A 17,523-nucleotide genomic window follows, 5' to 3' on the forward strand; every position below is an offset into this window, starting at 1 on the left:
ATCATTGCTGTTCTGTATTGATTTTTCATCAATTTTCTCCAGTGACTCTGCAGCTACTGAGCCAGCAGGCTTGGAAGAGCCTGACAGTAAGAGAAGAAAACTAGAAGAAGAAAGAGCTAAAGCTCCCCTCATGCCTTTTGGATTAGATCTTCAGTACTGGGGACAGGATCAGCCAACTGCTGGGAAGATTCTCAAGTAATGCTCTTTTTCTTTTAAGACAAATTAAACAAATATATAGATTTACTTGTACTCAGAGGTCATGCAGTGGGGTGACTCCTATTTCTTTTGATAATCACTTTTCTCCTTTCACTTGTGTTGTAGGATCCATAAACAAAGTCAGAAATTCTACCTTTAAATGATATTTGTTTTGAGAAGATGTGATACTAATTAAATATCCTTTGATGCTTCAAAGCACTTCCCCCCCCTTCTCTTTTCATGTAGGTCTGTTATCTGCAGCATAGCATCACTTTAATTTAAATTGGTACCTCATTATGCAAAGTGCTATGCAAGTGCAGGACAGGCATTCCTTCTGATGGAGACTTTACAGGCTAAATAAATAGCAGGCAAGGTAGGAGAAAGGCTGGGAAGGTGTCAGGGGCATTTTTCCTGCCTTTAGAGTGGTAACTGAGGAAATTGGTATGCTTGTTCAGTCACACAAGAAATAGGTGGCAGTTACAGAATGTGAATTTGGGTCTCTTACTTTCCATTCTTGTCTGGGAAGGTTTTGTGTTTCTTGGACTTAAGCATTGCTGACTTAGGGAAAGCTTTAGCAATGCCAGGGAGAAGAGATGGTAGGTATACATCAGAACTTGTTTCTAATGGTCAGGTTTTTAAGTCCTTTTTTAGCACTAGTATTTTTATATGAAAGTTGGGATACAAAATCCTCCCTCTATGTATAAATATCATTAAGTCCACTAGAACTTTAATATCAGTGTGTACTATATCTGGCTTGAATAAGGCAAAAATCATTGACTTGGCTGGGTTACAAATCAAACTCTTATATTCTCAGCAGTATTGCTTTACCTTAGTTTGTTTTCTTACCAAAAAAAACCCCAACCCATAATCACAGTGTCTGCAGAAAGGAACAAGAGAAAAGCTTTGCCCCTGGACCTGATTGCATAAAACACAGAATATCTTTTAAATTACTGAAAGCCAGCAAAATAATAGTGTTTTAACACAGTCACTCCAAGCTTTGGGTTCTGTCTCATGGGGTGTAAGCTCTTCAAAGCCTATAAAATGGTTAAGATTTTCAGCAGGGCTCGAAGAAGCATTTTCTGTGATAATACCAAAAAGGTAGTAAGGCATTATTTTACATTGCAAATGAGTTATTCAAGTCATAAGTGAAATCAGAAGCATATTTCACTGCCTGTCTGCCTTGTGCTGTACTGTTCTATTTTTATGCTTTCCAATAAAGTAGAGGGCACACTTCTGAACCTTATAGCCTATAACTACAGATATGCCAATCTAACTAAAGATAATTTAAGTAACTCTGCACACACAATACCATTGACCCCGGGTATTAAATATATTTATTGGGAAATTAAGGAAGTCATTGGCCAAATCTTTTATGTTTTCTGTATGCACACATGCCATCTCTAGAAGATGCCTAGGGGAAAAAAATCAAACCTAAAAACTAGACAACACGTATAGAATGTGTATGGAATTTGAATTTTTAAAATCTGAAGTGAAAGAGTCTTTCTCCTTCACCTATTTAACAGTACATTTACTTAATTACAGCTTTCACAATAAATTTAGACTTTAATAGAATGCAGCTACCAGGAAGATGATTTTCTAAAGCTTTGTTTAGCTGGTAAATGGTGAACTATCACCTTCCCTAGAAGGTGACAGTAACTGTGGGCTTTACAAAAAGCTTGTATCAAACCATTTTCCCTACTTCTGCCTTCACTCACAGAACTCACTAAGCTAGTTTAAGAACTCTTAAAATGAGTGTATAAGGCTGTAGTAGTACTTTTTTGGAGGGAAGAGTGTATACTGCACAGTGTTGTACTTTGTAGAGACTATGCCAGCTTAACTGACTGTTATGGATAGCATGGACCTTCCAAGCTCATCTACCCTCCTCCTTGAATTAAATTAGGATCGTAAGTAAACTAGCTGGTGCAGCAGTTCTTATGACTGTGACTAGGATATTTGAATTATTTAGCTCTTCCTCCTAAATGCATCATACATTCACTTTATTCAAGTTTGTGATATAACCTTCCCAGCAGTTTAGGGATGAAGTTGATACAAATTTGTTGAAAGAGTGCAGCATTTCTCCAGGAACTTAGTCTTAGTTTTCAGTTAACCACTACTTGTCTTTTATCCCTCTAATGTATAGCTATATAATTTCCATTAAAACTTCTGTTATTTGTCTAGATCTGTAATACCCATTTCTATGAGTGTGAGTGGGGTGATGGTCCTCTAGTTGATTATCTGTTTTTCTTCTGATCCCTCTTACAAAAAGGTTTAACTTGTCACAAACCATTCTATGATTCTATGCATCGTTTTGAAAGATTTCATGTTCTGCCTTTTTACAATGTTGCTTACATTGCAACAACAGAAAAGCAGAAAGCTTTGGGAATTCGCACTGCTTTGTTCTTTTCTTACCTGCTTATAAGTCATGCTGGGAGAAAATAAGTTCTATGCTTGTAGTAAACAATAATATATATGGATATCTGTGTAGGAATCAGGCTATTTTAAGTCCAGTTCCCAAATAGTGATTGACATATAGAGTAAAACATTAATCTTCATTTTCTTGGGATTTGTAAGATGCAGATTTGGAGGGGGAGATATAAAATAGGTCTTTTTCTTAATTGGGAAGGTTGGCATGCACAACTGTTAAATGCTGCTTCATTCTCATGTGATTGTAATTTGATAATTTAGAGGGGGAGCAGAGTTCAGACCACCAAAGGACACCAGAATTTTACAAAGGGATTCTGTAAGGCTACCTTGCACATAGAAATCCTGTGTGGTGTCTTCTTAGCAATGCTTTCCCCTCAATGTGTCTGTAAGGTTAGTAACACAGCCAGCAGTCAGTGTTGTTGCCAGAATTGTTTTCAAACTAAGCAAATTAGAAACCTGTTTCATTCTTGTAGTCCTGTCTATTGTAAACTCTTGCCACATAATTCCTGAAGCTAAAATACTTCACCATTCAAACATCTTGACTAAAGTCATGTTGGTGTTTTATAAAGATTCTTAGAGCTTTTTTGTTTAAGCTATAGTTTGAAGAATTGCGTGATTGAGAACTTTTTATTTTAAACAAAAAAATCGTGGAAACACATTATAATGTTTAATGTTAAAGTAGCCTCCACTACCATCTCTTTTGCCTTTATCCTGTAATTTACCAGAAGGAAGTTATTTGTACTTTATAGCAGGTTAAAATTCTTCTAGCACTAACAAGATCTATTCTAGGAAGATATTATTGGATAACATGAATCTCTTCAACAAGGACTTGCCTTGTTGAACATTTTCTGAAGATTTGGCAAATGCTAGAATGGCTTCAAAATTGCTTGATCCTATTTTAACGTACTTCTAATCTCTTTACATAGTTTTAAATGGTCAACTATTGCAGTGAAGCCAGCAGCTATATATGTTGTAGCTTGCAAAGGTCAAATCATTTCCTCTACCTTTTTTTTTTTCCTTATCAACTGCTGAAAACTTGCTTAGATAAAATTCATCAAAACTCTTCAGGCCCACTAAAGTAATGCTTTAAGTATTTGTGTATGTGCTTCGTGGAATTGAGATTGTGATTAGTGAAGCCAGTAGTTCATATGTGTGTGGCTGTGACAGAAGGCAAAGTCTCAGCGGTAGGGATAGCATCCAAGGATGTTAATGAGTGAGAGGAATTGGATATGGATAGAGGAAATCCTCTCATATAAGTCTGAGATGGATTGGGTGGAAAACCTATGTGGAAGAAAGTGATTGTAAAGTATCTTTTATGAATTAAAGGATATCTTTCTCAAAACGTGTCATCTAGGGATATCCACATGCAGGCTGGAATTTTATTTTTTCTCTTAGTTTAGCTGTATTTTTAACTCTTGAACTTATTTTTCCTTAAATTCAGGATGGGATTGTTGTTGTTTAACTTGAGATGTCTTAAAGTTAGATATCTAAGCTTAAACTGGTCACCCTAATTTCTTTTCATGATTAGCAGAAAGAAACATTTATCAGAGGGACAGTGAATTGCATCCTAAGACTGACATCTAAAGTGTCAGGTAATCACTCTCTGGGGTTGCCTGTTTTCATTATTGGCATCCTAGGGTGGCTAAAATGAAATTATATGACTACTATTAAGAAGATTTGAAAATACTCCATCACTCAAGGGTTCTTGTTCCCCTTCTCTCCCACTCCCACTGTCATGGTACTAATCTTCCATTTGCCTATATAATTTACCTGTGTAAATATAGTAAAGAACTCTAATTTTAAAATAGATTTCCAGTGGATTAGCTTAATTTCCTAGAGGAACACCCATAAGTTTCTCAGACTTATGGACACTGTATAAGAAAACCTGGAATAATGAATCTTTATAAGGTTCAGCTGCTTGTTTGCTCTCATCCTTGGTCTCAGTATATTGTAACTCTGATTTCAGCTCCTGCTTCTCTGCTGCCACAAGAATACGGTTACCAGGAGAAGTTAAGATCAAACTGTTTCCTCCCTAATCTATCTCCTGTGTTTGATCACAGAAGTATTCTGTTATGAAGAATGTTAATTACAGAATTATATTCACTGAAACTGGGTATCAGATAATTGATGCTGAATGTCAGAGCTAGAGCTAAGCCTCTGGTAGGCTAAGCTAAGGTTGGTAGGTTAAACAAGAAATCAATAGTAGACAGGCTTTGGTGATATTTGAAAAACATCTTCATAATGTAGGAGTCATAAGAAAGAATAGTAGATTCCTAGGTTTTTCTAACTCACTAGTAAAGCTTCCTTTCCTTTTACATGTAAGTTCACCACAGGTTGATACTGGCATCTTTATGTGCTTTCTTACAACTTTGTGAATGATTTTCGTTCATTTTTTTCCCAGATTTGCTTCTGAGCATCGATTTTGGGCACCCAGTGAAGTAGAGGAAGAGGTAGAAAATAAAGAGATCAGTGAAATGTTAAAAACTAGATACATCACATTTGCTGGCAAGTTTGAACCAGTGAAACATAAATGTCGAGCACGGATGCCTGATGGAAGGCTGTGTGAAAGACAAGATCGGATTAAGGTGGGCACTAAGTTACCTAACTTCCAGGATGTGTGCTGTATGGAGAAGATCTCATTAAAACATGTCCATGAACGTTGATTTCACGTTGCAAATATAGCTTGAGGCAGTAGAAGAAAATTGTATCTGGAGAAATTTCCCTGCCCATGACTGGGGGATTGGAACTAGATGATCGTATGGTCCTTTCCAACCCAAACCATTCTGTGATTCTAAATTTACTATTTATATGTGTTTTGTATGGGAAGAATCCTTTTGGTAAGGAAGCTGTGAACATTTAAGGAACTTTCAAATATTTTTGGCATTTTTATTTATACTTTATTTTTACATATTATATATGAGTATGAGTACATATACCTGTCAGTAAAACAGAGACAGTTGCTGAAAAGTTTTTGTCATTTAAAGGCGCATTTGATATTAACTGTATTTAGAAATTTGGGTGTTTGAGGGGCAAATTAGGTTTTATGAAAACTAAATCCTATGCAACCTTAAATTGTGAGCCCTATGAGTAGAAATACTTGCTGAAGTATTTTGTTCTAATATCCCTGTTCTTCCTCTTATCTGAGATTGAAGGATCTGAATGCACTAAAATACTTTAAATGGGATTGTTACACGATGGGGATATAGCATAAGCAACAACGTACGATGCAGCATTGGTGCCCTTGTGACTTGACAGGATGAGCTACCTGACCTCTTAAAATTGGATATTCATATCACAAATAGCTTATTTCTTTGAGATCATGTATATATTAAACACATGGTGTGTATGGGATCTTCATGCTTTCTAAGGGGGAATGAGAATCAAGTAGAGGGTTTTGTTGCTTGGTTCCAGTGTCTGGCTTTAAGCTATGTTGTATAACATGTAAGCATATTCTTTCCGTTCAGGAGTTGATCTTTTTTTTTCTCCCTTTCTTTCTGAAGTGCCCTTTCCATGGAAAGATAATTCCTCGGGATGAATCTGGGATTCCCATAGATGCTGAGGACAGAGCCAGAGAAGAAAAGATGAGGTTTGAGAAGCAAGCAGCTCAGCCAGGTTTGTGTCTGCATAACATCTTAAAAAAAAACCCAAACCAAAAAATACTAAGCCAGAGGTAGGAGATAAGCTTTGAATGGAAGCTTCGTATCCTTATCGTATATATGTTTGTGTATATTATATACAATATTCACAATATCTACAATTTATTCATAATATATACAATTATTGTATAGATTGTAACTACATAGTATCTATGTATGTCATATATTGTATCTATATATTGTATCTATGAACAGATACAGTGTAGATACACATTGGACAACAGTCTCCCTCTGTATAGGACATTTGTTGGACAACAAATGTGACAGGCTGTATGAAGAGCTGACACTTTTGTGGGTAAAGGCAGAGGTTGAGATCCATAGAACTGGATCATATTTCTGTTTTGCTACTAACCATATTCTCTCATTTAAATTCCTGTTGATTCTAATTTGCAGATCATTTGCAGTGATTCTTACTTATGTGATAAATATGGATGCATGCGTACACTGAATAAGGTTAACATTGCATTTGCTCTTTATTTCCAGTAGCTACAATGTTCCTAATGCTTCTCAGACAGATGAGTTATAGTCTTTATCTTAAGGAACATGTTTATTAAGGACAATTAAACCTATTTCCTGGGAAATGCTTGACATGTTCCCATGCTTCTGAAAAGAATTTGTCTTATCTTGCTGGTCCCTAAAAGTTGGGATTTATAATGTAATGCTGATATAACCAGGATCACTGTGTTACCACAGACACTGGCAGAGTTGGTTTTTGTGACAATGTGGGAACTTGTTTTTCCTATATCTATTCATATTGTATTCTCTATTTCCTATATCTACTCACTACTTGTGTTTTAGAAGAATTCTTAGCCTTGCTATGTTATGCATCTGTGCAGCACCACTAGAAAATACTCAACTAGGGGAGCCCTCACCTTGGCCTTTATTGGCATTATAACTAGTCTGGATGTTCTAATAGGCATGATATTTGTGATGGGCTTGGGAAAAAGAGCAAGCAGACCTCTGCTGTTTAATTGCTTACATGTTACTGTGCAATACTCTGGATTTTATTTTTAAACAATGGGGATAGACAACAAAACTAATGGTCTTCTCCTTGTGTCCTGACTGCTGCTTTCAGGCAAGGAGGGAAGGCTTATCCTCACCCAAGATCATTTGGGCATTTTTAGCCAAGATAAAGCTCTGGACTGCTAGGTAAGGAATACAGGCAATGAAAAAGACAGCAAGCAATGAATACATAGACAGGAAGACTTCCAAGGAGAATGAGAGACTTTTTTGCAGTAGTACAACTAAACCTCATTAGTGATGGACAGAAGGTAGATTTTCATAGAGTGCCAAGGGGATTGCAACCAGGAAACTACTGGAAGTTGATGGACTGCAAAGGAAGATGGGAGAGAGGGATCTATCCAGCAAAGACATAGTATATAATTGGAGGGGACAGATTTGTTTTCAAAGCTTTTATTTAATCTGTCTTCCTCCAGAAGACCTTTGTTTTCTCCGTTTTAAGTTATTTTTTCTAGGTCAGTGTTCTGCATTCTAATTAAACTTACCTATAGGCTTTATCATTTTGATAACTTGTAGTATGCTCCCTTTAAAGAGTTAGTTCTCCCTTAAGCTCTCAGTATTTCATCACTTTCACAGTCATATGTGATATTAATGAGGCTTACTAAACCTTGCACGAAACCCCTTCAGAACGTAATGAACAGTTGTTGGTCTGTTATCCAAAAAGGTCTGTGTCAAATCAGCGTGCTTTTAAATACACAACTCATCCACCCAGTTTCCTTTAAGACTGATCTAGCTGTCTTTGAGTGACTGCTTGGCAGTTACCAGCACCCCCAAATGCAAGGGGTACTGGACACCTTCTGGTATTTGCATGTATCGAAGTCTGTGTTTACAGGCAGTTTCCATTCTTGCCCATGTGGAGTGAAGTGCTCTAAACTGACATCCAGGCAACAGCATGGGCACAGCTGGATTGTGAGACCAGGGCAGTGGTTTGGGTGTTGTGCAAAAAGGAGAGTTCCCAACTTAGTTATCATCATAGAATCCCAAGCTGGTTTGGGTTGGAAGGGACCTTAAAGCTCATCTAGTTCCAAACCCCTGCCATGGGCAGGGACACCTTCCACTAGAGCAGGTTGCTCCAAGCCCCATTCAGCCTGGCCTTGAACACTGCCAGGGATGGGGCACAACTGTGGGCAACCTGTGCCAGCGCCTCACCACCCTTGCAGTAAAGAACTTCCTTATATCTAATCTAAATGTCCCCTTTGCCAGTTTAAAACCACCCTCCCTCGTCCTTTCCCTACATGTCCTTGTAAAATGCCCCATCCCAGCTTTCTTGTAGCCCACTTTAGGTACTGGAAGCTGATCTAAGGTCTCTCCCTAGTCTTCTGAAGGCCGAACAAGCCCAGCTCACTCAGCCTGTCTCCAGAGCAGAGCCGCTTCAGCCCTCTGAGCATCTTTGTGGCCTCCTCTGGACTCACTCCAACAGGTCCATGGCCCTCTGTCGCAAGAGCAGAGTCGGAGGAGAGGTTACCTTCCTCTATGGGCTGGTCATGCTGCTGGTGACGTAGCCCAGGACATGGTTGGCTTTCTGGGCAGCAAGTGCCTACTTCTGGCTCACATTGAGCTTCTCACTAACCAACACCCCCAAGTCCTTCTCAGGACTGCTCTCAATTCAGACAAACCTAAACTATGTTTAAACTAGCAAATTAAGCTAGTAGGTGTTCTTGAGGGACTAGTTTCAAACTAGAAACTAATAACTCTTGGTATAAAAATCACTTGCACTGAAAAATATTGATTTATTTTTTCTGTGAAATTGCCATTGCTTGAGGCTAGACATAATATTTATTTTTATTACAGTGTCAGCTTGGTGTTGTTAGAGGCTTCTCACCTCTGGCCCACACGGATGTGTATGTTAGTCCCAAACCAGTGTTGACATCGCTGCATTGCATTATTGAGTGCCGTTGTTAAGCTGAGATGTCATACAAAGGTCCAGCCTATCTGTCTGGGGAGATACTGGACAAGCTGTAGTGCTTTGTTCATTGGACAAAACCTTGAGGTTTATAAAGCCATATATATATATATACACACACACATATACCAGATGTCACTAAATATTTTTATCCATTTTTGTTGCTTTCTTTGTTTTTCACTAGTTTTATGTTTATTTTGTAGTATTTTCTTCAACCTTTGAAAATGGCCTTTGTTTGGGCTTGTGGTTTGGGGGGGGGGGTGTTGGTTGGTTTGCATTGGGTTGTGTTTGGTTTGGGTTTTATTTACAAAGGAGTTGAAGCAAGTCTGAACAGTGCTGCTATAGGAAATATATAAGTGGGAATCCACTCTGTACTGTAAGTGCTTTGGTCTTACCATTGACAACATCATTTGCCAATGACAACAGTTTGAAAAATTCTGAGGTGACCTTAAAAGATGAGGTGAGGTTAAATTGCACCAAAATTCTTCCTACGAGTTTTCCTATTGGATAGTAGGTTTATTTTCATCCTCGAGTAATTGAAGTGGAAAACAGTTCTGTAAAATAATACAGTTTGTGTGATAATGCCCATGTTTTGACAACACTGCCATTGATATTAAAGAGCATTTTTTAACTTAGAATAACATTTTAAATTCTAACTGATGTCCACAAAATGGTGTTTTGGGCTCTTCAGTCCTGAAACAATGAATCAGGTGGGATTACGCTGACCTGCTAATCTGCAGCATTCATCCTTTTCCAATGGTTCGCGCACAGGCGCAAATTAAGTGCCTATTTTTTGTGTCAACCCTGAAGAGTATCTGGTTTTTCAGCCCTTAGTGACTTGTTAACAAACAGGTATCGGGACAGGCTGGTGAAGGCAGGCCGCTGGCCAGTCAGATGTGAAATAGCATCTCTTTACTAACTACGGTATTGATTCCCGCCTACCCTTGCAAACTGTGTAATTTTCTTTTCCCTGCTGTTAAACTCAGTAACAATGTATGAAGAGCTTTAGGGGCCCATCAATGCTCAAAAAGGCTGCTCTTCCCTGGCATTCTATTGATTTTTCTCAAAGGCTTTTAAATTGCTCCTTCATTTTACTCAAATGCTCATTTCATCTCTACTGGATGCCGGCATTTTTTCGTTGTGTTTAAACAATTGCTCCATTCAGGGGGTTCCTAAACTGTGACGCCTTCTTATTACTGGGAGATAAACTGTTTAGACAGTTTTCCTTAATCTTGGATTAATCGTTCCTGTATCTGAATTGTGCTGTTCTGTATTCCTTCAAAAAAAGAAGTCTGTGAGGTCTTATGATCCATCAATTATATGTGTTCTATTTTCTCCCTCTATACTCCTGCTCAGTTCCTTGCACAGCTTCATTTTCCTCTCGCTTTTGGTGTGTTGGATTTTAATCGGTCCTTGCTTTCACATATCATAGCAGGTTAGATCTAACATTTCCTTGGAAAATTGCTCTGGTATTCCTAAACATTGTGTTCTTAAGTGAGGACATAGCCTCTGACCTTCCTGAAATGTTGTTAGCAATACTTATCACAGTGACTTACACACAGTCACTTGGTGTGTAAGTGAAATTGTAGAGTTGTTTAGGACTGTTTATTTTTCTGTACCTACATAGATGTTAAATAAGGGTGGTAGACATTAGTGTTAGAATGTCTGCAGGCAGAAAAGGCTGACAGACATATGAGAACCTACATAACAAATGAATGGCAGTTATTGGTTGTTAAATTGCAGAGTTCTGACAGTTATGCTGAGTTTGGACCATGTTATTCTTCAAAGTGGTGCTTGCTACATTTTTTTCCCAACCCGTGTGCTTAAAGTCTTTATAATGCAATGCCGTTTTCCTAACTTTGCCCTTGAAGATATCTGTCCTCTGGCCACATTTTTACTTTTTACTGTGTTACCTTGTTCTGATATGCAAGACTCTACTACAGTTGAAAGACCATAGTTTCCTTGAAGAGTTTACAGTTTTTCCTGTGGTGGCATCTCTGATCAGAATTCATTTACAGGGTATGGTTGGATTCTGAAGCATTAAACTTATGATAAAACCATAAAACATGTTTTCAATGAGATAAATGTAACTCTTGTTATTGTGAAGAGAATAAACTTGATTTAGACATCTTTTTCAGATGTAAAATTTGACTCATGGCAACAGGGTCATGTTGTCTTACTCACAAGCGCTATTTAGGTGTCTGATACCAGCTCGTGTTTAGAAGCAAATATGATTGATGCAGAAGAGTTCCAATGTCATCACCATACTCTGCTCAAAAGTTGACATATTCTATTTTGTTTAGGTTTATTTTTAAGCTTACTCAGAATTTATTTCTGGAGATAAGGTGCGCAGCTACACTGTTGGTCTTTTGTTCCATTTCTAAATAATAATCACTGTGTTTGTGTCACCTTTCCTGCATGGAAAAGTTTCCTTGGAATTTTGTTGCTGTGGTATTGCAAAAACTCAAGTCTTCCTACAGAACTGTTTTATCTATAGCAACTATTAATAGATACTAATCCCAGACTCACAGGGCTTCTTCATCAAGATCTGTCATTTTGGCCAAGTGCTTTATCCACCCTTCCTTTGTGTCTGCAACTTACAGCACAGTGACTCTGCCCTCGCCTAGCAGTGACAAAACCCGTACCTTAAAAGAGAGCAAATTGCATGCCTGGGTTTGGAGTTCAAAGTGCATGCTTTTTCTTTTAAACAGAGTGGCGAGATCCAGAATTCATGAGAGAAATTGAAGCAGCCACAGGAGTGGATCTTGGTTCCTCTAAAATTAATGGAAAAGAAGGGAAAAAGAAAGGGAAGAAGAAAAAATACCCAAATCTGACAGACCTGAAGCAGCAGGCTAACACTTCTCGTTCCCGGCTTGAGAAGAAAGTCTTCAATAAGTAAGATGCTTAGTTCTCTAAAGCCTGATAAGTTGCTGTTTCCTTATGTTTCACTGGTACTTTCTGTTTCTACATTAACATGCACTTACTAAACAACTTTCTTCACTAACTGCAGAGCAGGAATGCCTTCTGTATCTCTGGAGGGGCAAGAGCATCCAGTACTGATGACCAAGGTTATTTGTTTGACAATGTTCAGTTAATTTACAAAATTCCCCTGATTGGTATTCCTATGATTTATATTTTTTTTTCATCCTTCTCAATTTTTTTTTTATCTTTAGTTGCTGTAGTAGCTTCTCTGGGTGATCACTTATTAATCAGATGGATGCTACTTTACGTGTGCAAGTAGTACTGGATCTGGAAAGAAGATGATGTGTTCAAAGTGACATAATTTACAGCATCAGAAACACTGTAGTAGTGTAGATGGAATGAAAATGAAGGTTTTTTTTCTTTTGAAAGCCTAAGATAAGCTGTCGTGAGCAGAACTTCAGTTAATAAAAGGGTCTATCAAAAACCCTTGGGTTTTGCCATGTAGCAGTGTCTTCACGGTTGTCCTCAGGCCTCTAGTTTATGCTCAGAGACCTTCCCAAACTTTTGACTGTGTATTTTCTCTCACTCCTGGGCATACTAAATTGCTAGCTGGGCCTGATGCAGTGCCTTCCAACCACACAGTGATCCCTTCCTCTGTATTGTTCAGGAACATACTGTCATTACATTTTTCTCCTCCTATACCAAGAATGCATTCAACTGGTTAAGAATCATAGTATAGTTAGGGTTGGAAAGGACCTTAAGATCATCTAGTTCCAACCCCCCTGCCATGAATATTTGGATCCTTGTGTTATGGTCCTTGTTCACTTAACCCCTGCTGTCCTCTGTAATTATCAAGGACTGGAACCTACTGCAGGTCTCTTCTCAGTGTAAGAGTCTGGAGATGATTATTCCCTGTACCAGAGACATGTGGGCACAGTATTCTTCCCACCATAGTGGTGTTTCAGCATGTATCTCTCTCCTCCCAGCACGTGTGAAAACAGTATCTCTTGGCCTACATTTAGACTGAGAAGAACCTGTTTGGATGGCATTAGCATTCAGACACGTAGAGCAAAGGCATGTCCTTGTCTTACACAGACATATGTTAACTTTAAAGCAGACCCTCTAGCTCAGAGAGAAGTGGGAACCTACCAACCCACCAAGCTGAATGGGTTTTAGAATGTATGCTATCTCCACATGTCCACTCTGTAATGCTGTTTCTGATGTATAGTCTCGGTTAGATGTGGCTTCAACATGAATTTGCCTAAGCGTGCTCTGGTCCTTATCAAATGGAAAGCAAATGCAGCTATTGAAAGAGTTTCACATGTAAAATTCCAGTAGTCAAAGGAAAGTGAAAAGTTTAAAGTTCTCAAATGAAAAAGGCAGAATTATTATTATAAGATCATTAATGGTAGCGTATTCCCTAAACATACTGGATTAGTTGAACAGCATCCAAGGCACAATATTTGTTTAAACTCTATTTTCCCTTTTCTGATGTAATGGTTATAATAACCAAGCCAAATCCACATTGCTTTTAGTCACAGAAATAACACTTTTTCTGTGGAATTCTCATCTCACCTGATCTTAGTTAGAAGTCAGGGACACACAGTTCTAATGATCAGAATTTCATATCAGCTTTCACAAAATAAATTTTAAAAGCTGGTTTTGGTTTACTGTGGTTTGTGCTAATGAGTTTGAGTGTGTATTAGTGCCAGGCATAGGGAATCAAACCTGTCATATTTTAATAGGTTTCATGTTTTGCAGCACTAAACAAGATGATAACCTTGGCTCCTTCTAACAACCCCAAATTACTTGAAATGTATAGGTGATAAACCCAGGCTCTAGTCTGCCAATAAAGTTAAGTGAAATTGCACACAGATCATCAAAGTGGGATCTCATTTCATTTACAGTATCACACAATCCAGTGGTGCTAATGTAAAACCTACATGACATGAAAGTGTCAAGGCCACTCTGCACTGCTAAAGACGCACTTTTCTCCTACCAATTAGGCAATATTTGAAGTGCAAACCCATGACCACATTTTCTTTACTCTGGTAACTTTATTGGCAGAATTTTGTTAGAAGTATACCTCTCCCAAGGCATTTTTTCAGAATGTTGGTTTTCGTTACAGTCGCTGCTGAGAAAATCTTTAATCCCACCATTTAGAAGTGTTATTAAGAAGTATCCGCTGTTTTGAGATGTTTCAAAATGGCTTTTGAATTGAAGTTGTTACGGAGAGCTAAAACAGACATCAGCTTGCCTCTCAAGAGTTAGACCCTTCCAGCTCCGCTTCTGTGGTTGTAGGGCCTGATCCTGAAAAAGCTTGCTGCACACTAGCACGTGAATGTCTTGTCTTCTGCACAGCCTTCAGCATCCTCAGAAGTGATAAAGACAGAGTCTAACAGCACTAGGCTTGAAACCATCCATGTGTGATGGAACCTGCCAACTGCATTTTGGTATAGAAATCAAAGGAGACATCAATCAGTGCCATGTTCTTAAACGAGACATAGTCCCTCAAACCAAGCCCTTATTAGCTGGTATACCTCCCATGTTGGCAGGGTACCCAGGTCCTTACAGAGATGTGTTAGGAGAGAGTTTCCTTCTTAAACAGAGGCAGGGTGATATCTGAGCACACCTGCAAATAGCAGCCTCAGATTTCTGAGCTTTTGTGCTGGAGACACCCAGACTAACCTATAAAAATGGGAACTCTAGAATCCAGTGAAGGACAAAATTCCCTAGACAAGGTAAACTCAGATGTGCGCAACAGCTACTGTAAGTTTCTATGGGGGCAGAAACAGAACAGAGCATTCTTTTGACTTCTGCTTTCTTACCCCTCTGGAATTACAAACCCATTGCTCTGCCTTACCAGTTAAAGGATATATAGACTTACTCTCTCTCTGCCTGTTATGAGAATCTCCTGCTCCTATCCATGCTGTCTAGGCATCATTTTCCTCACTCTCAACACCTCAGCTGTGTGATCTTCACTCAAAGTTTGTGTAAGGAAAAAAATGCAGGTGTCTTCCCTCTCCCAGTTCAAAAGCATAGCAGTCACTTGCAAAAGAAGATAATCTCTTGGCACCATCTTTACTGACAGGAAGCAGTGGCAGCAAATTAAAAGCAGCAACACTCATCAGATTTAAGAGCATCAGAAAGCTTAAGAGCTCCAAAGTTTATTTCTTTATTTCATTTTTGAATCCCAAGAACACACCAGAGTTGTCTTCAAGCACAGCAGCCACTGTGGAGGGCTAAAATGCTTTTGCCCATCGTGAGGTAGCAGAGATCCCATTCCACTTATATACAAGGATAAGATACTGGAGATACTGTCCTTACAATGCTAAACTCTAAGGACTTGGCTGTTCTGCAGCAGTTATCCATCTCTCTGCGTAACAGTCTCTGGTGTCTTCCTAAACTGGCGTTGGTATTTGTGGATTAAAAAATTGCTGCTCAGGAATGGGGATGCTGCTGGTGTGAGCAAACGCATCTTACTCTGCACACAGCTGATGAAATGGGGTTTCAGTAACCTCTGAAAGGAAAGTTGCTAAATGGGTTATAGTTACATGAATTAAACAGCAAGCCTTTTCCTCACAAAAACATTAGATTCTGCAGGTTGGATTTCATAAAGGTTTCTGGGTGTTAGGTTTTTTAGATCCTGGTAGATACCTTTAGTTATCTTCCCCCCCAAACACACCCCGAGAGCAGTTAGATGCTTTTAAAAATCAAACCTGCTGTGTGTGACTATCAGAAATAATGCTCAGAGGGTGGAATGCACAGCCATTAAACTGAAGGACTTTCATTTGTTTACTCCTGTTAATAAAATCATTGCTTGAATTAAACTATTTGTATTGCTGCAGCTAATTTAGTTAACAAGACAAATTTGTTCAGCCTCATCAGTGCAGTATTCAGAAGCCTGGGAGTGATTAATCATAGTTCTTTCCCCCCCCCCAACATTCATAAGCATTCTCTGATACTGTGTAGAATCAACATAACTGGGTTTATTGTTTTGTGTTTGTCTTTCAGAGGTGCCATGAAACGGGTGGTGAAAGCGATGAACCGAGTGGACCAAAGGAAGCACGAGAAGTTTGCCAACCAGTTTAACTATGCACTGAATTAAATTGTTAATCATCTTTACCCTTCATTTGATTACAAGAGTGCAAGTGCACAAAACCTTTAGCACAGATCTTCAGATTTATACTGAAACACTGTGCTTGGTGTGGTTTTACTGGGGTAATCTTTTTTAATTGTTTTCAACTTTAACTTATTTGATAATAACATGAATTTTGACGATGATGTGGAAGTACAGAATGGAATACATTCCACAATTATTTCAATTATTTGAAATATACATGAAATAGAGCATGTTTTATGACTTGTACATATTCTGGGTGAAATGTTTGGGGTTGTTTCCTTCCTAAGGGGCTCATGTAATTTATACTTCCGTTACCAACATGTGTGTTGTAATTTGCCTCTAGCTGCATGCCTTCAGAAAAAAAGATGCCTTCGAAACAATGAGATTTCTACCAGAGAAAGGCCTCTACCAAAGCAGCTTTCTGGTACCTAAAGGGGCCTACAAGAAAGCTGGAGGGGGACTTTTTACAAGGGCATGTAGTGACAGAACAAGAGGGAATGGCTTTAAACTGACAAAGGGGATATTTAGGTTAGGTACTAGGAAAAATTCTTACCTTTGAGGGTGCTGAGGCCCTGGCACAGTTTGCCTAGAGAAGCTGTGGCTGCCCCATCCCTGGTAGTGTTCAAGGTTGGACGGGGCTTGGAGCAACCTGCTCTAGTGGAGGGTGTCCTTGCCTGTGGCAGGGGGCTGGAACTGGAAGAGCTTTAAGGTCTCTTCCAACCCATATGCACTATGATTCCACGGTTTGCTCAGCCTACTGATCTAGACAGTGCACTTCATTACGCAGCACAGTAGCTCCTGAGTACCTCTAAAGACCTCTCATGTACACACACAGAAAAATATCCAAATCAACTGATGCCTTCAAATAAAGTTTGATTTCAGCAAAAGATGTCCACTGCACTGGAAGCAAAGCCACTTTTACTATCAGTGTAGCTAACTTGGCAGTAAAGGCTTCCGGTGAAAGTGAAGACAAGGACAAATCAAGCTCATCAGCAGGTCAGTTGAATCAACTGCTAAACTGATTTTATTTGTTATTAAAGACACACACATGAAAAAAACCCAACAAAACAAACCCATTGACAACAACATCGTGCACATTTGAATGTAAAATAGATCATTGGATTCCGGGACCCCAGAACAGTCCAAATGAAACTCTTTGATCTTGGAGATTAACATTCAGAAGAGCCACAAAGGTTGCTGTGCCACTGTTCCAGAGATTCTTGAGCCTGCCCAGACTGAAGGTGTTCATTTATAAGACATGTTTTCTCCCTGTAAAAAGA

General features: G+C 38.8%; 1 protein-coding gene across 2 annotated transcripts in view; it reads left to right on the forward strand.

The window, feature by feature from the left end:
• Window positions 1-16,489, forward strand: part of UVSSA (UV stimulated scaffold protein A) — a 53,480-nt gene extending 36,991 nt beyond the window's left edge. For both annotated transcript variants that reach the window (XM_080624146.1, XM_080624145.1), the window contains 5 exons: window positions 43-195; window positions 5,021-5,204; window positions 6,120-6,231; window positions 11,910-12,093; window positions 16,135-16,489. In XM_080624146.1, coding sequence (XP_080480272.1) covers window positions 43-195; window positions 5,021-5,204; window positions 6,120-6,231; window positions 11,910-12,093; window positions 16,135-16,228 — 727 coding nt within the window. In that variant the 3' untranslated portion in view covers window positions 16,229-16,489. The remainder of the gene's footprint in view (window positions 1-42; window positions 196-5,020; window positions 5,205-6,119; window positions 6,232-11,909; window positions 12,094-16,134) is intronic.
• Window positions 16,490-17,523: the final 1,034 nt, after the last annotated feature.

This window comes from Psittacula echo (assembly GCF_963264785.1).
Source record: "Psittacula echo genome assembly, chromosome: 1".
NCBI lineage: Eukaryota > Metazoa > Chordata > Aves > Psittaciformes > Psittacidae > Psittacula > Psittacula echo.